The sequence below is a fragment of the Prionailurus bengalensis genome, chromosome D3 (genome assembly GCF_016509475.1).
Source record: "Prionailurus bengalensis isolate Pbe53 chromosome D3, Fcat_Pben_1.1_paternal_pri, whole genome shotgun sequence".
In the NCBI taxonomy this organism is placed as follows: Eukaryota; Metazoa; Chordata; class Mammalia; order Carnivora; family Felidae; genus Prionailurus; species Prionailurus bengalensis.
Genome location: NC_057356.1, coordinates 34,624,874 through 34,647,990, shown reverse-complemented (window position 1 = coordinate 34,647,990; position 23,117 = coordinate 34,624,874). Strand labels below are relative to the sequence as shown.

Sequence of the window (23,117 nt, the reverse complement as noted above, 5' to 3'; positions counted from 1 at the left end):
GTTTCGATCCATTTAACAGGAAGGGATCCTGTCGTGTGGTGAAAATGCAGGCTTGGCATACGCCAGGGCTCTGGGGACTCGTTCTGCAATGTACTGGTCTTTTCTCGGAGAGGGCAGGCACACGAAATAGGGACTCTAAGCAGATTTGTCCGCATGTTTTCATATGCATCAGACACTTGGGAGGGTCTGTTTTGTGCCACTGTGGGCGAGGCACCAGATTTATGGGTAGGAAGCCAGAGTTTGAAATTAGCTGCTGTGATCGTATGGTTAAGTCGTGGAGGAGCAGAAGTTTGTGCTCAGAGTTCAGAGAAGGTCTGTAATATCTTTCTCGATCTCCAAAGTGGTCCAAACCACTAAGTGCAGAAACATACTTCCTTTGGCTCATCTGACCAAATTACTATCTGTAAGCTTTTGGTCTGGTTGCCTCAGTCGAGCTGTAATCTTCCTGCCTGGTTGAGATAGAATCCGGTGCGGGAAGTGGGGACAGAGTATCGTTGGTCCCCAGACTCAAAACATGAACAAAGGGTCCAAGTTGACACCAGAATAATGATTTTACTCCTGTCTTTCCTACCTCATTGTCTTTCCTTGCACATTTACTTTTCTTTCAAGTTTCTTTTCTCTTTTTTAATCATTTAAGTAATCTCTGCACCCATTGTGGGGCTTGAAGTCATGACCCTGAAATCAAGAGTCACACAGTCTTCCAACTGAGCCAGCTAGGCATCCTTCTTTCCTTTCCTATCCCTTCCCTTCCCTTCCCTTCCCTTCCCTTCCCTTCCCTTCCCTTCCCTTCCCTTCCCTTCCCTTCCCTCCCCTCCCCTCCCCTCCCCTCCCCTCCCCTCCCCTCCCCTCCCTTCCCCTCCCCTCTCCTCCCCTCCCTTCCCTTTCCTTGTCAAAATAAAGTCAATCAGTTGTATTGTTGTAAAGCTAGAATACAGAAGCAAACATTCGCTGGCAAATTAGAGGATGCACATAGCTTTCTGTAACTTAGATTCTTCGTGCATGCGTAGCAGTCATGCCTGTGGCCCGCAGCGTGGATGAAATATGCTTGAGTGTAACATGTGGCCAAGTGAGGGCTCCTGATGCTTTGGCCAGAGGCAGACGGACTTTGCTGTTGGCAAGGCCTGGACATCAGGCTGTGGAGATCTTTTCCAGGCGCTGCACGTCGACTTTTTCTAGGTGGGAGAACTCGTTATTCTGATGTATTGTTCTCCAACCACAGTGGTAGAGCAGCACATTATTAAGCTATGGTTTGGACATGATGAAATAATACTTATGTCAGAAACTGACTTCAGCTAATGCGTATAAAAAAGCAATTGTGTGATGCTGTGATAGGGCAGTGAAGAGGTCGAATGGAGAGGAGAGTGGTGATGGTGTAATGTGACCAGGGCTTATCTAGAAAGTCCTTAGAGATGTTTCCTTTAGGGGGTGGGGGGGGGGCATGTCAAGCTTCACATGGGACAGTTTATACGAAGGTCCAACTTAAAAAAGATACAGGGTGTCTCATGGAACCTAAAGGCAGGAATGCAGCGGGGCCTCAAGATGATAGGGAACGGAACGTCCTGGGTCACTAGCAGCCCTGGGGCTTGTGTCTTTGGGCTGCTTCCTTCCTTCTTCCGTCAGAGGGAGTGTAAAGATGGTTGCCCTCAGCTTCCAGCTCACGTGACACAGGTCTAGCTCCTGGGAGCTTCGTCTCTGTGTGGAAGGACACGCTGAGGGTCCCTTCCCAAGTGCTTGCTTGTAGTACAAGTCTCTTTGCTGCACCAGCGAGCCTTTTTTGATGAACAGAAATGTGGAATCTGGTGATGTGGAGGGGGCAGCTCACCAGCTTGAGCATCCAGTAGATTTCTGGGTTTTGAGAACTGACTGATACGCCGTTCTTTTAAAACTGCAGTTTCTGCATATGTTTTATATGTCGTATACTATCTTAGTACAGGAGCACATGTATACAGGTTGTGAGTAAATATACACATATTAGAGGATGTACGCAGTCGTCTTTTGTGGCTAGGGATGTGCAATCAGAGCAGTTTGGAGACTCTTACTTTATGGAATGGTGATACTACATATTGGGGTTTTTTCCCCCACAATATCTCTGGGAATATTCAGTGATTCATACAAGGGACCGTTTCTATCTTGAGAAGTATAAACTACACATTTTCTTTCCTCTCAAAAATGGACTTCTTAAAGAGATCTGTCTCCACAGATCTCGAGGCACCCACAAGTGGAATTTCAGTGTCGGTACATGAAGTTCAAATGTGCACTGATACCTGTACATCTTCGTTGAGTGGAAAGTTGGCCAGCGTGTGGGATTACCAAGTTGTCTGTTCTTATTTGCATTCAATTATTTTTTTAATACCAAAGTTAACCAAAGGTGTTCATTTACAAGTTACAAACTGCCTGTTACTTCACTTTGAGATTTCGTAGCTCTGGACGTTTTCCTTCTCAGTGTTTGAAGGTCCCACATACTGAGATTCTATAAGGTCTTAGGACTCAAATGTGGCCTGAAGATGGTTTAGTGATGGGGAAAGAAAGAACCAGGAGATGGAGGCCTGGGATTGGCCTTACCCCATTCCCGTGTGACTGTGAATTGCACTGGGCCTCAAGTTCTCCATCCATAAAATGGGAATAATGATACCTCAGAGTCACTATGAAGGGCAGACACAATAATGTGAGTCTGTCTGCTCTATAAGCCACAGAGCTTTTAGAACATAGGTTAAGGTAAAGATGGGCCATTGTGTTCGTTTCTCATGGACTTTTCAGGAAGGGCATATTCTCACACAACATGCTTGAGGGGACTTGTGGGGTGCCAAGGAACTCACCACTGGATCTGAGCAGTCACACCCCAGGGTGGGCGAGAGATTGTTCGCGAGTATGGTGCGTGGCTAGTTGCCTCTCTGTGTCATGAGGGTGAATTCAAGACAAAAGTCCACCTCTCTGGGCTGTTAAGACCTTGAAGTCCGGCTCCGTTCCTTGTTCCCAGGTTTGTAACCCGTGTACTTCTGAGACAAGAGGTATTCTATTGAATCTCCAGTGCCTAACACAGTGGCACGTATGGCTTAGACATGCAGGGTGTGCTTAGCAGGTGGGAGAGAAGTGCATCATCAAACTTGTTTGCATCTCCAGGACTTGTCACAGAATTGGGAGCCCAGACGGTGTTCGTCACCGGGTAGTAGGGTATGGGATGGAGATCAAGAGCTCGGGCCTCTGAGCACAGACCCATTCAATTGCTGAACCTCCCTGAGTCTGTTTTCCCAACTGTGAAGCATGATAATAGTCTTTCATAGATCTGGGTTGAAGATTAAATGAGGTGATGCAGGGTAACAACACAGAGTCTAGCTTAACAAAATGTCAACTGTCATCACCGTCGTGCTGAATAACATGATTAGTATGATTAAGAGCTCATCGGTGTTGTGATTTGGAACTTGGACGCTCAGAAGCTCCGTTTTCGCCTTGATGTCTTTAACTGTCTTCCATTCAGTTTTCCCTTGGTCATCCTTTGTGTTGCAGTTTCAACTTACCTGGACACGTGCAGTTGCTTTTTAGGGCAGGTTCAGTGCAGTGCCCTTGATCTTGACCTCTGTCTGTGGGAAGTTATTCTCTAGCAAGGTTTTAGGTTACTTTTCCGTGCTGGAGGGGTCGCAGGTGTTTGTTTAGACAAGGGTTGCACCAGAGCATTGAGGGCGTGAGGTTGACTCCACAAGTTAATACCCAGCGCGGCAGTGAAGAGCAGACCTGCAGTCACTTGCTTTCTTCTTGACCTTCAGCTGGTCTTTGAGTGAGGAGCAGTTGAGGATGCTATATAGGAGAGTGTGTTTCATTCAGAGAGTATATTTCCATGGCTTTACTGTTTACTGTCAACACAACACCTGTTCAGGTTGTTCCTGGGAAATTTGTCCACATCTGAGTCTGTTTTTATCTGCAGACACACTTGTTTTCTCTCCTTTGGAGGATGAAAGAGCAAAAGTGTCTCATCTTTGACCTTGGAATTTTCGGCAGCGGTGGCGGGGTGGGGGTTTCTGCTGACCTCTGCCTGGAGGCTGCAGTGTGGACAGGATTCTTCAGGGAGCTGTGATGTAGGCAATTTTGTGTTTCCTGGTCACATTTTTAAAAAAATGTTTGTATATTTATTTATTTATTTAGAGAGACAGCGTGTGAGGAGGGGAGGGGCAGAGAGAGAGGAGAGAATCCTAACCAGGCTTTGTGCTATCAGTGCAGAGCCTGACACGGGGCTCGATCTCACGAACCCTGAAATCATGACCTCGGCCGAAATCAAGAACCGGATGTTTAACTGACCAAGCCACCCCAGCGCCCCTCCTGGACACATTGTTAAGCTAATAAGTATAATATTTTAGCATTTATTTCCAAGGTGCATAGATTGAAAGTGAGGGTGGTAGTAATTCATTGCTTTTATTTGTATTTTGTAGTCTTTTAATCACTTGTGGAAGCACCGGTGGACATTAAGCCAGAATTCTAAATCATGAGGAAGTCAGGCTAGCATGATGGTGACGGGGGGATGTTTCTGTTCACATTCTGGAGGCCAACTCCCCTTCCTCGGACACATTCCCTTCCTTTCTTGCAAATGCCTTTCCTGATGCTCTTGTGATCATGAGTCTAGCCCTTGATCTAGCTGGTCTTCCTAAGTGTGGGAAGATTCCTAATACATCATAGGTCAACACCGTTATTTAATTGGAACCGTGCTAGGGTGAGGAGGATGGGGAAGTTGTGAGCAGACTGTCGCGTCCCCGGCTTGCTCTTTCTGCAGCCTGCAAGTGTGCGTGTGCCCTGTTTGACGAAATCGAAGTCGCTGTCAGCGAGTATCTTGATTAAGGGCTTGCTACGGGTAGTTATATTACCCCGGGTTTCGGCTTGGTGACCTGCGGGGCCTTGAGTGTTAGTTCACGTGAGTGAGTTGTCTGAGGATGCTAACTTTTCACATTTATTACAGTTGGGATGTAGGAACTGTTCCTTTTGTCTGCCCTGCAGAATCGAGCAGAGAGTACAGGCTGAGCTCCTGGAGAGTCTTAGCACTGACATGATCGACTTTGGCCACCGTCACTTGTGGATTATACTGGCACACGGTAGGTGCTCAATAAAAATGCAGCCAGTGAAAGAGCAGCCTCCTAAATGGCCTTTCTTCCTTTGGTTTCCTTCTGATCCTCTTAAAGTGCCACAACAGGGTGGATTTCATTGGTTCCCACTTTCCTCGGCCAACTTCCAGACTCCTTAACAGGGTTAAGACCGCGCCCTTGGCCTGTGGATGTTCTGGACTCTGTCTAGAGTGAGTGATGCTCTGGTCGTTAAATCATCCTGACCTGACTCCTGCCGGGCTTACCTCTCTCTCTAGCCTGCAGAACATTCCTTTGCATTCTCCTGCTCCTTTGTTTGCAGGTGCTTCTTCCTAGTGAGTGTATCAGCATTCCTTCAGGAAAGGGGAGCTACTACGTCATGGGACAGGATTTATTGCACTTTGTTGCCCTTGATATGAATGTGGGCAGTGCGGTGAGGGGAGGTCTGGAAGAAGGAGCTTGAAAATCAGAGGAAACCCCTCGAGCCAGAGAATCGCCAGCGTGGTGGTTGCATGGGGGCTCTCGCGGAAGCTCTGAGAAGCCGACATAGCCAACAGCAAGTGGCCCGCAGCGGGGTGGGGTGGCAGCTGTCTGTGGACAGCTGCTGAGGCTGTGGTTGGGAGAAAAGGCGGGTACCGAAGGGGGCTCTGCCGGGAACCTCTTTCTACCTGTGTGCTGAAACCTTCGGGAGTGTATAACAGCAATCTTGACTTCCTGCAAATTCCCTTTTTGGTCATTTCTAACCCAGAACCTTAGGGAGAAAGGGATCCTGGGAGATGTCGTCCCTGCTTTAAGCCAGGTTGACATTAGGGTAATCCAGGATGGTGCACGGCAAGCCAGGGTCGCTGAGCCTGTGGGGGTGTGTACACACGCGTGCATGGGTGTGCATGTAGGCAGCTGTGCGTGTGTGTCATGCATCTGTATGCGTGCACACCTGCGGGTGTATGGTGCGCGTGTTACACGCACACATGTGCTTCGCATCCGCTACAGGGAAATGTGTGAGAATAGCAGAAATAGGGAGATAGAGCCCCTGGATTTGAGAGCTTCTTTAGGTCAGTGGATCAACAGGAGAGGCCAGAGGAGGGGCAGAAAGGGCATCTGCCAGTCCCGAGGCCCTCCATCCGTATATTCTTGGGGGGCTGTTGGATCTTTGCCTCCCGGAAGAAAAAAACCTCAAACGTCCACTAAATTGAATTCTTGGACAGACTGTTTTCTCCCCATGCTCTGTTCCTGTTGCTAGAATCCAGCTCCCCCACCTCCCTTCCTCTGTTTTCCGGTCCTATTCCCTACCTTGCCTGGCTAATGCCTCCTTTTGGTTTCAGATTTAATGTCCCTGCCTCCACAAAGCCTTCCCTGATCTCTCAAATGTGGGTTCGATGTCCTTTTGTTTCCTCGTCATGGCACTTATCACGGTATATGACACTGTCCAGTTTATTTGTCTGTTCTTCACTGGTACAGGAGTTCCGTGGGGGTTGGGACATATGACCTTGCTGGGACTGATCAGCAGTCACCATTTCTTCCCTTCCCAGTGTCATACGGGGATAAGTGGCTGGCCTTCCCGATTCCAAGTTCTGAGCTGTGCGTGCAAGCATTATGCATGTGAGCATGTGGGGGTATTGATGATTCACCCGTCCCCCTGTGGGTATGGCCAGATGACCCCTGCTACTAGGCCCTCACTCTGAAAGTGCAGTACAGGGGGCAGGACCTCAGGTCGTGTAACTTCTAACATCTTCAGAGTTTGCCAGATAGCCTTGGTAGATGGGGACAGGAAGTGGGGCAGGAGAAGATTAAGCAGAACTCATAATCTTTGAGGTCAAGCAGTGTGCGGATTAGAGATAAACCGGCAGTGGTAACTTTGTCCTTTCTAGGGGTTGGCCTCAGTGTTGCCTTAAACACAGATGTTCAGAGATTGAGGGGGGGTTGGTGGCTAGCCTGTTGCTCAGTATTCAGAAGGGAAGGGAGTCAGAGGGCGTATGGATTCAGCAGATCTTACAAATATTTAGGTCATAAGTGACAGTGAGACGCTGATGAGGGACCTTCTCACCAGAGAACCTTACCTACCCACAAAGGTAACGTGTGATTTTGGGGATGCCAGGTGGCTGACACCCATGAATCATCCTATAGAAGGGTGACAGGAGTGGAGATGATGGTCTTTGCGTGTTGTGGCTTTGATGTGTTGACGTGTCTGTTATTAGGATTGTGTCTGCATCTGAGGCCCCCTGGCTAGAGGGGGGAGGCGGTGGTTAGAAAGGGGAAGCATCAACCTAAGGTGCGGATTATGTAAAGCACAGAGGTGAGGAAGTGAGCTCCCGGATGTGTCCTTCCTCCCTCGGGCTTCCCACAGAGCATGAACCATCCAGGCCATGGTCCATCTGCTGGGTGGGAGAACATTCCTGTGCTTCCCCCGCAATGTCTTGTCATGGCTCCTAAGGACCAAGTAAGGGTGTGTGGATGGAGGACGAGGAGGAGAGGAACTGAAACAGTCTCTGCCTCCTCCCACTGGTGTTGGATTCCCTGTTGACTCACTAGGTGGAAGTGATACCAAATGAAGGAGAAGGTTTCTAATGAGATGAAAAGATGCTTAATAAAATGAGGCAACCCTTCACAGGGAGCTGTGTGAGTGGTTACTCCAAGCAACTGTGAAATGTCTCTAATGAGATCTTGAAAGCAAATTCTGAAGTCCCCAGTTCTCTGCTCTCTGATCTTGCATGCTGTGATCTTTCCCCCAGAGGTTTACCCTTGAGATTGAATTATTGCTTTACATTGTAGCCCTGTGTCCACCATAACTTCATTGGCTGACTTTGGGGTTATCCTCAGTGCTTAAATCACTCTAAAACAGGTTTTGTCAGTTTAAGCAATGTAATATTTTTCCTTTCTCGTGGCCCTGAGAGCAGGTTCCTGGAGGAGTACTCAGAATCACTGCTCTTGGGGCAGAGCCTCGTGAGTCCCACACAGCTCTGCCGTCATCATCCCTTGGGGGCCAACTTCTCATACTCCTGATCTGCCCTTAACTTTCATTTCCTGCTCTGCAAAGTAGGCTTAACTCTACTTCATTAGGGTTGCTGCATGGGTTAAATAAAATTTGTTCAGAGTCAGTGCTTAATACACATTGTCTGCTACATCCCTATGAGTTATCCATTGCTGTGTAACAAGTTGCACCAGAATCTGACAGCTTAAGACAACACGCACTTAATTGTCTCACGGTTTTGTGGGTCAGGGATCTGGGCACAGTTCTACGGGTCCTCCGGGCTCCCTCGCTGGTTTCTGGCGGGATGCAAGGCTAGATATTTTATGAAATGAGTGGATTTTCTCCCTGGGAGGAGGGAAGCCTATGTCTCTGTCATTTGTTGAGTGACCCATCTTGCCCAACTGAGAGCCCACACATATGTTGCTTGTGAGGAAGGAAAGGTGGCCAGAGGACAGTTAGTTCCTTTGGCAGGAAGTATGATATAAGTAAAAAAAAAAAAAAAAAGTGTTAATTTTTTTTTTTAAACAGTTAAGATCACACCTTCTAAGACTCATTAGATAAACTGAAATTTCTGCTTAGCTGCACAGAGTTTGTACATTGGGACAAACTGCTCTCTCAAAAATGCCAAGAAGCAGCGGGGGCTGTTGTAAGAATAACGGAAGTGAAGGAGCTATGGAACTTGCCCTTCCCCTTTTAAAAATTGTCTTCCTTCTTCTTTTCGCTCATTCACTTATCTGTAAAGTAAGGCGAGAGGAGAGGTGGTGATCTGAGAGGATTTCTTTTTTTTTATTTTTTTCATTAAAAAAAAAATTTTTTTTTAACGTTTATTTATTTTGGGGACAGAGAGAGACAGAGCATGAACGAGGGAGGGGCAGAGAGAGAGGGAGACACCGAATCGGAAGCAGGCTCCAGGCTCTGAGCCATCAGCCCAGAGCCCGACACGGGGCTCGAACTCACGGACCGTGAGATCGTGACCTGAGCCGAAGTCGGACGCTCAACCGACTGAGCCGCCCAGGCGCCCCTGAGAGGACTTCTTTAAGAGCCAGGGGAGGAGAGGGATGGAGCCTCTGGTGCTCATCTTTCCTCACTCCCAGTGCGTCACTGACTCTGGCTTCCCTGGAACTTCTAGAACATTCCTCTGCCACCAGCAGGGCCGAGAAGGCACTCTACTGTGGGGGCCAGAGCACCCATGCCTGACCGATTTCTAAACTTCAGAGCCCACCGGATCTGCCACCTCTCGAATCATTTGGTTGGCTCAGCCGGTTAAAGTGTCTGACGCTTGATTTTTGGCTTGGGTCATGATCTCATAGTAGTGAGCCTGAGCCCAGAGTTGGGTTCTGTGCTGATAGCATGGAGCCTGCTTGGGATTCTCTCTCTCTCTCTCTCTCTCTCTCTCTCTGCCCCTCCCCCATTCTCTCTCTCTCTTTCTAAGTAAATAAATAAACTTTAAAAAAAAGTGGAAAGAGGACAATATTTTTAAATATTATAAATAGTTTCACACTAGCATTAGTTTCTTTGGAGTGTATGATGTCCCAGAAACATGGCCATCTCTTCTATTTAGACAGTTATCTAAGAGTCACAGAAGATCTGGGATGGAGTCTTAGCCTCGACACCCATGTCCTTGGACAAATTGCTGTGATTTCCTCCTCTGAAATGAGGATGCTAAGACTTAATCAAACGTGACCAGAGATATGAAGAGACAAGGCAGTTTAACCTTTCCACAGACAGTAGGAACCGACCCACAGAGGATGTAGATTATAGAATTGTCAGACATGGACTTTAAAATATGTAAAATATAAATATGTTTCATATGTTCAAGGAAATAAAAGTCATGATTTCGAGCAAGGAATTGAAAACTTTATAAAAAGGAAAATGTTACGAAAGAAAAAAATATAATAAATTGGGGCTCCTTGGTGGCTCAGTCGGTTAAGTGTCTGACTCTTGACCTCAGCTCGGGTCTTGAGCTCAGGGTCGTGAATTCAAGCCTCATGCTGGGCTCCTGGGTGTGAAGACTACTTAAAAAAAAATACAGTAATCGATGTTGGGAAAGCGATTAATGGGATCACCACCATGTTAGCTGCGTCTGTAGAAAGAACTAGAAATTAGGTCAGAAGATCTCTAAACTGATACTCCGACAAAAAGATGGGGAGGAAAAGAAAAGAATGTAAGAGATATGTATGATAAGGTGAAAAAGTTCAGTATAGGCACAACTGGAATCCCAGAAGGATAGCAGAGATATAGTAGAGTGGAGGCAATACTTGAGCTGATACCTTCCATATGAAATGCCTAGCTTGGTGCCTGGAACTCTCTATGTGCTCAGTAAATGTCAGCTTTTCTTATTGCCCATATTACTATTTTGCTCACTCCTGCTCCTATGAAAGATTTGTGCCCTAGGGAGTATTGCTGGCGTCCCAATCCACTAGACCATTTGTTCAACAAGATCTCCTTAGTCTCCCAGGGCGTTCTGCTTGCACTGAAAGCCTGGGTGTCTCCTTGCCACTGTCTGAAATCCCCAGCTTGAAATTAGAGTAAGTTTTCCTGTGGAAACAATAAGTTATCCTATAGATATAAACAGACAACGGTTTCTTCCGCCGTGTAGAGTTCAGCGGCGAGTTTGGGAAGTAATCTTTATTTATTTCCAGCATTACTTCCACGGAAGAATGCTGTCTGACTCCCAAATGATTAGCCAGCAAATACAGTCTTGGAACGTAGCCATCAGTCATCAGTCATGTATTGGGGGTGGCCTGGACAATGACCTTGGTCTGGTCACTCTAACTTCCTGTCTTTGATTCCGTTGTAAAGCTTAAGCCTGAATGTGAGTGTCCTGGCTGTAGGAGTTGGGCTTGATCTTTCCATCTCCCATCCTGGCATATTGCTGACCATACAGGCAGTGAATAGACTGATGGACGCACGGCTTCTGGAGAGACATGGTTTGGTCAGCGAATACAGCCCTGGAAGTGGGGAAGGGGTGTCTGAACCTTGATGATGCTTTTACTAGTCGTAGGACTGCAGGCAATTCCCCTAACCTTTTAGTATTCTATTTAAAAAAAAAAAAATTTTTTTTTTAACGTTTATTTATTTTTGAGACAGAGAGAGACAGAGCATGAACGGGGGAGGGGCAGAGAGAGAGGGAGACACGGAATAGGAAGCAGGCTCCAGGCTCTGAGCCATCAGCCCAGAGCCTGACGCGGGGCTCGAACTCATGGACCGCGAGATCGTGACCTGAGCTGAAGTCGGATGCCCAACTGACTGAGCCACCCAGGCGCCCCTAGTATTCTATTTTTTAAAAATTTATTTATTTATTTTGAGAGATACGAGAGCACGAGCAGGGGAGGGGGAGAGACAGAGGGAGAGAGAGAGAATCCCAAGCAGACTCCACACTGTTGGCACAGAGCCCGACTTGGGGCTGGAGCTCACAAACTGTGAGATCATGACCTGAACCAAAACCAAGAGTCGGACACTTAACCAGCTGAGCCACCCAGGTGCCCCACCCCTAACCTTTTAGACCATGATTTCCTTACATGAGAAGTGTGGACAATGCCATCTGTCCTCTGCTTTACAAAGGGCTGTTGTGAGGACCCGGGGAGATAGAGTAAGTGAATATGCGTGTCTGTTCCCTATTGAACCATCTCATTATCTCCTTGTGGGTTTCATGCTCCTCATTCCTGCTTATTTCTTTCTGTTATCTAAGAGGATGTTTTTAACATCTCTTCTGGTCACTTTTTGTATCCCAAGCCATGACATCTTATTCTCTGTATGTATACTTTCCATTATTCTCATATACATCTAGAAAACTGTGGACATGTCCAAGCTAGGTTCATTAGTGCCCACGGGGCATTGATCTAAATGCATAAATTCACTTAGCGCTATTTACATGCTTAACATTATGTCCATAAGCATTTTTGTCCCCATGAGGTAGGTAGAGAAGATAGTTTAGTGACTCTCAGACTCAGGACAGAACCGACCTCTTTCAATATGAAAGATTTCCTTTTGTCATACATGTAATTAGGTTCTCTTTGTAAATGGATTTCGAGATGTTTGTTGTAACACAAATCACTGACATGTTTCAAAATAACTGTGGCCGAAGGTATGGCAAAGTTATTTGTGGGAATGCTTAGGGGCTTTTAATTTGTATTGTATTTTCATCAAATAATTGTATGGTATTCTTTCCTAAATACAGTGGAATGCCTGTAGTTGAATTTTCTTGCATTGCTAATTCACTTGTTTCCTAGAACGTAGTGTAAAGGCTGAGATTTACTCTGCTTGGACAGAGGTCTCACACCACCAAAGGACATCTTGTAGAATGTGTGATAATAAAACAAGCATATTATAGACTTGAGTTTAATGATTTTTATTTTATTTATTTGTTTGTTTTTGCTTTTATGGCACTTTTTTTTTTTTTTTTTGGTAGTGATCACTGTGATTTACAAATATTGAACCCTTTTCTTTTCGGTGCCAAAGAGATTTAGGGCTCCGGGGCAAACAGGCCCATTAAATCTGTAATTACGATAAAGCTTTAAATGTCATCCAGGAACAAAGTACTTCAGTTCTCCCCTGGAAAGAGTGTTGTAGGGACAGAACTGGCGTTGTAGGGACAGAACTGAAGGGATGCACGGGAGATCTCCAGGGAGCTTACAGGATGCTCCGGGGGTGATGTGCAGTGTTTGGGCTTGAGTCCTTAGGCTGGCCAATTCAGGTTCCACAGAAGCAGTGACCTCTGTTGTAAGGGGTGTGTGTGATTGGGTTCTTCTGCAGGTTGCTCTGACATAAACTTCTGACACGCAGAGGAGTGGAATGGGGGTGTGTATCCTTTCCACCTTAGCCAAAGCTTTAAAAAAAAAAAAACAAAACTTGGTGGGTTCGTATGGAATTTGTACGGCCTTTCCGTGGGGTTTCTTTGGAATTAGGTGCAGACTGTGGAGTTGCGCGGGTTGGGATATGCTTGACAGGGGTGTATTCCTTTGTGTCAGCTCCTGTTCTCTGTTCTGGGTGGATCTGGCGTTTTGGGCCATGGGAAGGACAGGTGGTGCCATCGGGGAGCCCTGGCCGGGATAGCTGACACGGGGCGTGCTGGTGAGGCCGTGGGCCGGGCGCCCTATAGTCGCAGGAAATGGACGTTCTCTCCTCCATGACCTCCTCTCTTCAGTGTCGGCCACACACGCTTCCTCCCCCATCTGCCCCAAAGTGGAAGTAATAAGCACGTAACACTACCCCAAATCACTAGTGGCTACTCTCTGCATCTTCCTGTGGTTTGTCACCACAAGGCCATCTCAGGCGCTCAGGGAGGTGTGTCCAGTGTCCCTGAAGAGACCTTTGCTCCCCTGGGTCGGTCTCTGCGAAGCTTTTGACTTCGCTTACCTTTGGGGTCAAAAGGTCAAGCCATTTACCATCCCAAGGTTCTCCCTGTGCCTCTCTCTTTATTTTGTTTCTCTCCATGCATCAAATCTGGCTGGCCTCCACGGTCCTCCTAAAATCCTAACTTAGCTCCCTATCAACGTGTAAGACACTCAGGATTTTTTAGAAGTGTGCAAGGCTCAAAGGCCGAACACTTAAATAAATGGATGACTGAATAAAACAAATAAATAAATGCAAAAAAAAAAACAAACCCTTGCCATGTGGGTTCTCTCTAAACCCTAGAGACAGGTGCTGAAAGGATCATTTCCAGAGTTCACATTATAGGCAAATCATATTCTGCCCCTTTGATATTTTGGTAGGTGTGAAATTAAAGCTTAAGAGATTACTGTCTATACCACAAGTTATTTAACTTAGAGTGTGTTTTTTGGGCCATTTCTGATTTTTATAAGTAATACTTCAGTGAAATTTTTGTGTTTATTTATTTTTTTCTTCTTTTAACTATCTTCTTAGGAATGGAATTGCTGGGTCTGTGATTCTTGGTATTGTCTCTCATTTCCTTTCCATAGAAGGCATGTTGGCTTATAATGCTGTCACCAATGTGCGTTCCTTCTTAATTTCCAAAAAAAAAAAAAACCCTTCCAACTCGTAAAGACATCCAAAACACCCACAGGACAGTGCTTAGTGAGTTTGGAGAGGAGGAGAACGTAGGAGCATGTTGACTGTTGGGAAGAGAAGGGCAATGGTAGGGGATGGCCATTTGTTCTGGAAACACACCTTGTTTGAGTCCTACGGACTGCCTGCAGAGCTGGGCTGAAGAGATTTGGAGGCCTTTTTCAGGTTCAATAAAATAACATGTCCTCAACTGATTAGTGATGTCTTCCATTAGAGCAGGATTAGCGGTGGTGCTAACGTTGCCTCGGACCTTCCCTTCTTTTTCTGGAGACGTAGGAATGCTTCCTTGAAGCCTGTTGCAATAGTCCGGGAGTGAAGCAAATGGATGCCTCGTGTTTTACGTGATAGCAGCTGCAAGTTTGTGGTTGGTGATTTCATAACTACAGATTTACGTGTGATTAATAAATGTGACAGTTCGAACAGCAGAGACTGTCATGTTAGAGTAAGTGGTGGTTCTCAGGGGATTGCATGATTAGCCCCAGAAAATATCTTTTAAGGGATGCATTTTCCTTTTAAGAAGATGGAACCCATCGCTAGGCCTCAGCCTGTGTCTGATATCAACCATACAAATGAGAGTACAACAAAACACTGATTACCCCCAAGGGAGGATTCTACTAAACCTTATTCCTGGTTTGTGGAATCAGGACTGGTTTTATTCTAGTGCTTCTTCAGTAGCTGGTGGTATGTCCGCCTTTTATTACAAGTAAAAACCCCAGCAGGTTTATTTGGAGGACACACGATGCTACAGTGAAAGGCAGTAATGCAAGTCCTCCTTGCGAGTTCTAGAAAATGGACTTTGTGGGCAAGAAACTTACATTTGCCAGGGAGGTTGATTTGAACCTGGTAAGAGCCTCAGGGGGATTTCACTGGAGCTCAGAAAATTAGGTTCTGACTGGACCAGCCCGCTGTGTGACTCTGAGGAAGTCACACAGCTTCCTCTTTTGCAAACCTAAGAGACTGGACAAGATGGACTATGCTAGTCTCATAGTCTTACGAAATGGAAAAATATCGGCAGAGATGAGTTTCCTTCCGTCCGTGTAAGTCCACTAAAAATAAAGTAGCCTTTGGAGAATGGTGGGCAGCCGTGGTCCCCCTCTCTCATCCTCTCTCTTCTTCAGATGCCCTTCTTCCCCTGGTATGCTTTCCGCTTTTCCTGCTTTAAACCTTTATGTTATCCCATGCGACAGTCATGACTCATTGGCGTTTTCCTCTTGCGGTTGTGTGTCACCGTGCCCGCGAGGTTCCTGCAGGAAAAGGAACTCCCAAAGCCCAGTGATTCATGACACGGCCCTGTCTCCCGGCGGCAGGCTCCCTCAGCAAACCTGGAGCAGGGCCTTCCCCTGGTGGCCAGCTGGGGAACAGCTGGCCACTTCTGGAGCGTCACAAAGCCACTGGCCACAGAAGATTACTTGAAGCAGTTCTTTGTAAGAACACCGCCTTTTCTGAGACCGACTAAAACCTTGCCTATCCTTTTGTCCTTTTATTTCTTTTCCTGTCGAGGGAAATTTTGAGAGTGAGTTTGTAAAAAGAAAAGAAACACTGAGTGTGTTTGGCTGGAAAATGAACTATTCAATCTGAATTTGAGCAGGCTTGCTGCTTTAACTCTTCAGAAAAGCTGGTATTTTAAGCCCGAGTTATCAGTAGAAGAGGATGAGTTGAAAGGAATCATTTCCAGATGGCTGTTGAGTTTTTTCATCCTCAAGGGCATTTTGAGGGTTCGCCTTGCAGGATCATGGGGGCTGTTGGGGATCTGGAGCTGGTTGTTTTGAGCAGGGCCCCTGGGTAAAGTGAAAGGGTGGACACCCAAAACGGGCTTTCTAGAGCAGAGTCCTCACCGTGGCATGCACAGTCTCGCCAAAGCCCTCTAGGCCGAGGGCCAGTCACAGAGAGTAAGTGCCACGGTGGTTACAGGGGGTAGGGCCTCTGGGGGCCCGCGAAAACTGGAGGTATTCCGGAGGGGTGGTTTTTCTCAGCTTGGAAGCAGGGTGAGCTTGGGGGTAAGCCAAAAGGACATCAAAGAAGGCCTGATCGGGGCAAAAGTCGGGAGGGGCGGATTTGTCTCCTGAGCCCGGGGCAGAGCAGTCCTGCGCACCTGGGTGTGCGGGTACCCCCTCCGCCAGGCACCTCTCCCGGCTGCGGGAGGACCAGCGAAGAGCCGGAGAAAGAGGATTCCTACGCTGTGCTCGAGAGATGCTAGAGAGGGAGGGGAGAGGTGCTCGCATCAGTCTGCCTCCCTACCATGGGTGGGGTGCACAGACGGCAGAGATGAATCCTTTGGCATTCCTCGTGAGATAATAAACCCGAGACCTGTCTCTGCGGGGTGGAGGAGTTCTGACCGTGAGCTTGGGGACATAAAATATGTAAAAATACAGATCAGCGTGGTCAGCGGTAGCCATCTACCCGGCGGTTTGCAGAGAGCAGTTCGCCTCGTGAGACTTCAAGGGCAGGGCAGCCCCGCCCCTGGCTTTTCAGTGTCTCTGGGGTTGCATGGGCCGAAGGGACTGCAAGATCCCCTCCTCCACGGGGCAGGGGGGTGGGGCAGAGGGTGGTTAAAAGCAACGGAGATGAAAACAACTGAGTGGAGTTGTGGGTTTGGGGGAACTGTGAGGCATGTTAGCCGGAATCCATGCGGAAGGCTCAGCTCAGAAATAGCAGCGGCATATTGATCTGGAATCCGAGGAGCTGATGTTTTAATTCTGTCGCCACCTCTCTGAACTCTGCGCATCGCTGTGCATGCTGCCGATAAGCGGCTTTGGGGCTTTTTTTCAGTATGGCTCATAACCAGTGAAGGCCACTCTCACTGGGATAGGACACCCTTGGGACAGTGATCTTCTGATGAGTGTCACAAGCTGGGGCCCCTCTTGCTCTATGTTGGCTGGAATTGTCCCCTAAGCACGGGGGGTGAGGAATAAAAATAACTCAGCTTTCCAGCTGGTATTTCAGATCTCACTTCACATCACAGTGTAAGGAAAAGCACGTTTTCCCAAGTTTCAGCATTTCCTCCTGGATCTTTAGGCTTTCAGATCTACACCTTTAATAGAGGAGAACCATACCGCTATTTGTTCTTCTTGGGCTATGTCTGGTTGCCCGTTCACTTACAGACCTCAAAATGTCCCCATGATCTTTCAGATAAGCAACGTGTTGAGGAGGCCTTCTCTGTGTCAGTAGTCTGTGAATCTGGCGTCTTTGTGCCTTGCCACCCCTCTCAGAAGAGCAGTGACCTGCAGCTGAGGCCAGTTGCTTTGTTCTAGTATGTTCTACTTTCTGGGCAATCTCGGATTTTACCTTATACCTCTTCCTTTGAAATTTCCACTTCTACCATTGTATTGTTAATTTCTAAGGTCAGTCTTACTCTCTGAATAATCTTCTGAAATAGTATCCTACTCTTTTTTTGTGTGGGTTTAAACATCTGGTCTTTCTTAGCTGAACGTTTATTTTTAAAAGATTAAAATGTGCGCTGAAAGGTCTCTTTGCACTGGGGTTTGTAGACTGGTGCAACATGGCTTTTAGTTGGGTGGCTCCAAGTATCAGGATCTGTAGGATTTTCCTCTTACCCGGAGGGGACTCCTCACCTCTTCTGTCTGGGCTCACAAAGGGCAACGGGGGTCGCAAGCTCCCAAGCCCAGCCCTGTCTGATACAGATTTCCTGGAGACCCAGCTCCCACCTCCTCCTGGGGTTCAGGAGGGTTTGGCCTCTGGTTTTGTGGCCAGGGGCACCAAGGGTATGTTTTTGTGCAGCCTCTCAGCTGATGCTGTTTTCAGCCTTGTCCTCCAGTTCCTGATTCCTTCAGGGATTCTGTGGCATGAATTGTCTTGCTTCTCAGTGGCTCTCCTCCCCGGCGGCCCTGAGGGCTCCAGCTGCTTCTTTCGCAGTGACCACTTGGCCACGTGCTTTTGGTTGACGTCACTTGTCTGGTGTTGTCTCCAGATTTGTTTGACCTTGTGAATTTGTACCTTTTATTCCTTAAACCATTTGACAAGGGTTTTGGAGGGAGTGGATATGAATGCATGTGTTCCATTTCCAGTATATGATAGACCTCTATCCTAATCAGCTTTAAAGAATTATTTAACAGGGAAAGCACTGAGATGAGACCTTTATATAATTAAGCAAAATTGGAGGTTACTATGCAGCCATCAGATTCTGAAGAAAAAGTGCTAGAAATGCAGAAATTAGCATTCATAGGTCTTACAGGGTGATACCCAGAAAAATAGATTACATAGTTTTCGAGTGTTAAGGTTTCGAATAAAATCAGTTCTATCTCTACCAAAACAATGCGTTGTGCTTACCATACTTCTCCAGGCCCTTTCAAACATGTTCAAATTTCTGGAAATACGTATATTGTAACCATGCCAATTCTAGGTTAATTATTAACCTAGGGGACGTGTTTCTAAAGCTTATTTTTACCATACTTCTTTTCTTTCTATGAAAGCAATACAGGTTCATTATGGAGAATACTGGTAAGAAACAGAGGAGAGTATCCTCCTCCCCTACTCCCACCAACCAGAAATAGCCTTTCCTGCCCTCTGGTTCTAGGTGTATTATACTAGGTTAGAACTGATACCCTTGGTCTTCATGGCTCTGTCTTCATTCTTTTCCAGGACACCGGGGTTGGGAAATCAAGCATTGTGTGTCGATTTGTACAGGATCACTTTGACCACAACATCAGCCCGACCATTGGGTAAGTTCCCGTATGTTCTTCTCTTTCACATTTCTTCCCTTCAAAAGCACTTGGAGAGGTCACTTTGTGCCTGAGCCTGCAAGCTGGTGCAACATGGCTTTTAGCCGGGGCAGGGAGTTTCCAAGTATCCAGATCTGCAGAATCTGAAAGCAGTTTGCATCCCAGCCAGTGAGAATCAATCCCAACTGTAAAGACTTTGAAGGAAATGCGGGGACTTTTAGGCAATGTGTCCTGCCTCGCTGTCCCTGTCAGTAATTCTTTTTTCCTAGCCAACCGTCCTCTTAGGCTGCAGCCTAAAACCATCTACTTCATCTCCAAGAGCATTATTCTGCAAATCGTGCCAGCTTTATTTTGAGATGGACAAATCCCCAGAGGTCCTGCTCTAGGTACCCTGCCAATAAACCTGGAAACACTGTCTGCTCACACAGCACAGCTGTCCATGCAGTCCGTGGGGCAGATTGATTTTCTTTTCTGGATTAATCAGATGTCATTCTTATGCTTGGGGAGGGGAGGTGGATTATTCACTTCTGAGACCCCAACCTTGGACTATGGGAGCATTTTCCTATTCCATTTTCCCCTTCCCTACAGACGCTTTTGCCAGATGTGCTTGGCTGGGCCGTTTTGCAGGTGCTTGGTTTTTCGTTCTCTTAGAACTTGGCCTCGCTGATTTTTCTCCCTGAACATATCATGCTCTTTGCGGAGAGCAAAGGTTTTATTTTGTCTTCAAGGGAAATGTGTGTTTCTATATTTTAGCAAGGATTGACGAGGACAGGAGCGATTGTCTCTATCACTTGTAAGTGGAGAAGCTCCAGCGGTTGGTTGATAGGCCAGTGGTTGGAGTGGGGTAGGTGAGAAAATCCACTGCCTTTTGCAATTTAAAAATGGCTTAAAGAAACACGTTCACAAATATATGCATCAAGACCTGTGACGGCAAGCTAAGAAGTTAGCTGTGCCTGGTTTATGGATGCTGGTAGAGGACACACGACTCCCGGATCAGACACGGGGAAAGTAGCAGTTGTTGGAATATTATCAATTTGTTGGTTCTCCGAGCACTAGTCCCGTAGTGTAACGCGAAGAGGGTCAGATGACGCCCTACATGCAGTAGGTTGAGTCACAAGAGAGGACCCCCAAGTGTACAGATCCATAATAGGATCTTTCATAATAGGCGGTAAGCATGTCTGTGCTTCACTCCAGAGGGAGACCTTATTTCTCCCCTCCAAGGCTATTTGCTATACAAACATCCTTGAAAACACAGTCTGGAAAAAAGACTGTGCCTCTGCTTGCACAATGTGGACAATGGTAGAGATCCGTGGGAGTTGTCTCCCGACATAGGCACTTACATAGATCGGGGACAGTTTTATAGAGGAAATTCTTTTTATTCTTCTCTGTGATGTACTTTAAAAAAATTTTTTTTAGTGTTTATTTATTTTTGAGAGAGCAGGGGAGGGGCAGAGAGACAGGGAGACACAGAGTCTGAAGCAGGCTCCAGGCTCTGAGCTGTGAGCATAGAACCTGACGTGGGGCTCCGAACTCACAAACCACAAGATCATGACCTGAGCTGAAGTCGGACAGTTAACCGACTGAGCCACCCAGGTGCCCTGTGATATACTTTTATTCTTCTTAATTTTCCACCTTTGGGTGTTTAATAAAAGCCAAACCCCTGAGAGTGATTGACTCTGAGCGTGGTTTTCGAAGATGGAGGAGACTCTCACCTTTTACTTTTTAAACTTAAAAAAAGTCATTTTTAATAACCAATCTGTATTCCTTTTGTAATGATTTTTCTAAATAAAAAGGCAATGCATGTTCTTACCATAAATTATGGTAAATACATAAGTGTTAAGCATGACTTTTACACGTAGGTGTAAGCATCCTTGTGCCTCTAGTAGGCATATCATTTTGGTCATAGCATCTTGGTCAAAGCAAGTCATAACGCCAGCCCAGATTCAAGGGACAGGAAATAAATTCCACCGCCTGGTGGGAGGGGCGGCATTCAGAGAGAGAGCGGTATGGATCATTGGTAGCCGTTGTGGAGATAACCAGTCAAACCCTGTTAACTCTGCTTTGTCTAATAAATATATTGTGGTGGTTTGGGGTTTTTAAAAAAGTATGTATTGTGTGGAAATTCTGTACTTAATGATCTTTTTTTTTCTGTAAACCTAATACTTCTCTAAAACAAATAGTCCATTAACTAAAAAATCATGCCTTCATTCCTCAAATTATAATGCTCATTATGAAAAATTCAGACCATCCATAAATATGGAAAACAGAAAGTGACACTAGAGGATTTTACTAGCTCTCTGGTCCCATTTTCTTCATTAACATTATCATTAGAGTCCAAAGTGCGTGTTAAACATACTTCCTGTATTTTCTGTGTCTATGCAGGTATACAAATACATAATTTCTAAAACCAAAAATGCCAACGCATTCTACCTGACACACCACAGCATACATTTTTTTATCCTCTAAATCTGCCTTATTTTTCTTTCATGAGCACAGATTTCTTGAAAGACCATAAATGGAACACTTTGCATGCTGTCTGTGCATTTCCTTGACAAAGTCAAGATTAAAGCCTAATTTTTCAATTTATAAAAGTTTATGTTCATTCTAAGAAAATGCCCAGAATTTATAAAAATTGGAATCATAGTATACATATGGTTTTAATCCAGTTTTCTACTTAATATATTTTGAACATTTTCTTATAATACCAAATAATCTTCAGAAATACGATGTAAATACTATTTTCTCTGATTAGAAAAGTATCATATACTCATCTTAAAAAACAGAAAATGAAGAAAACTGTGAAGAAAATATAAAAACCACCCAGAGGGGCACCTGGGTGGCTCAGTCGATTAAGTGTCCAACTTCGGCCCAGATCATGATCTCACGGTTCGTGGGTTCAAGCCCCTCTGTCAGCACAGAGCCTGGAGCCTGTTTCGGATTCTGTGTCTCCCTGTCTCTCTGCTCGCACTCTGTCTCTCTCAAAAATAAATAAACATTAAAAAAATTTAAAAACCACCCATAATCAGCTGGTATATTTTCTTCCAGTCTTTTTGCTATGTGTATATAAAATCTTTTTTTTAATTCAACGTTATATTGTGAATTCCATGTTATTAAATGGTCTTTAAAAACAAGGATTTCCCCCGCCTCGGTGTTAGGAATATAGAATTGACATACATCATTGTATAACAAAGCAAGGATTTATAATGGCTGTATTTTCCATTAAAGCCATTTAGGTTATTTATAATTTTGTTTTACCTTTTAGATCATGTATGATGTACGTCCTGGGGCGTAAATACTTGCATGCACCTCTGATTATTTCATTAGGTTACATTCATAGCAGTGGAATAATTTAGTCAAAGAATAAGAACATATTGAAGGCTCCTGATGGATATTGCCAAATTGTTTTTCAGAAAGGTTGTCCTTATTTTTCTGTATACTTACCAGCTTTAGGTCTTACCTAAAAGATAGCTATCTCTATCTCTATCTCTATCTCTATCTCTAGAGATATCTATATCTATCTAGAGATAGAGATAGAGATAGATATCATCCTGAATTCCATTATTTTCCTCTAAACTTAAAGCTTACGCATTTTCTCATACCTTAAAATTTCTCCGTAAATGTAGTGGTAAGTGCTTTTAGCATTCAATGATGTGCTGATCTGCTTTCTTTCTACTTCATCCTTCACTTTTCCTCTGGAGTCAAGATTGAGATGGGCTCTTCCAGTATTAATCTGTTGTGCTTACCTGATGCCGTTCAATTCCCCAGTTTCAAAACCCACTCAAAATGTATCCTCTCCTCTGGGATTTTGAGAAAATGTTCCCAAACTCCAGCTTCAGACAAATAAAGTTAGCAAAGGACATACACATTTCTTGGAAGATGTTCTATATAGGTCATGGTGCTTAGCCTGCAGCTGGTGGGTTTGGTGTGCTGAGAACCTGGCTTTTAGATGCGTTTTGTTTAGCTGCACAGTGCTTTAAAATTTTTAAGCCAATAGCGAAGACTTGGGAGATTTTTACATAATAAACTTGCATTTCTGGCTTCTCTTAAAAAAATCTGTAGACTTGGCATAGACACGCTCACGTGGCAGGAGCCAGCTGGACCCGAGCCGCAGGCGCTCCGTGTGAGTGGGCGGGCTCTCTCCTTTCCGTGTCGCTGCCCCTGTTTATCGTCACTATTATTTTTATCAGTATTACGTTTACACCTAGCCTGAGTGGCTCATTTATATGGTTGCTCCCTGGTCCCGTAGACGCTTGAGTTCATGCCCGGCCCAGGGCCTGATTTTTCACAGTAATGTCGCTGGCCCTAAGAATCAGAGCAACGCAGTGACTTGTTTGGGCACATACAGCCAGCGAATAGCGGACATAGGACTCAGACCCAGTG

The 23,117-nt window shown here is 45.7% G+C and overlaps 1 protein-coding gene across 2 annotated transcripts in view; it reads left to right on the top strand.

Moving 5' to 3' along the window:
• Positions 1–23,117, top strand: part of RAB31 (RAB31, member RAS oncogene family) — a 135,078-nt gene that overhangs the window by 41,063 nt on the left and 70,898 nt on the right. For both annotated transcript variants that reach the window (XM_043558282.1, XM_043558281.1), the window contains exon 2: positions 18,658–18,737. In XM_043558282.1, coding sequence (XP_043414217.1) covers positions 18,658–18,737 — 80 coding nt within the window. The remainder of the gene's footprint in view (positions 1–18,657; positions 18,738–23,117) is intronic.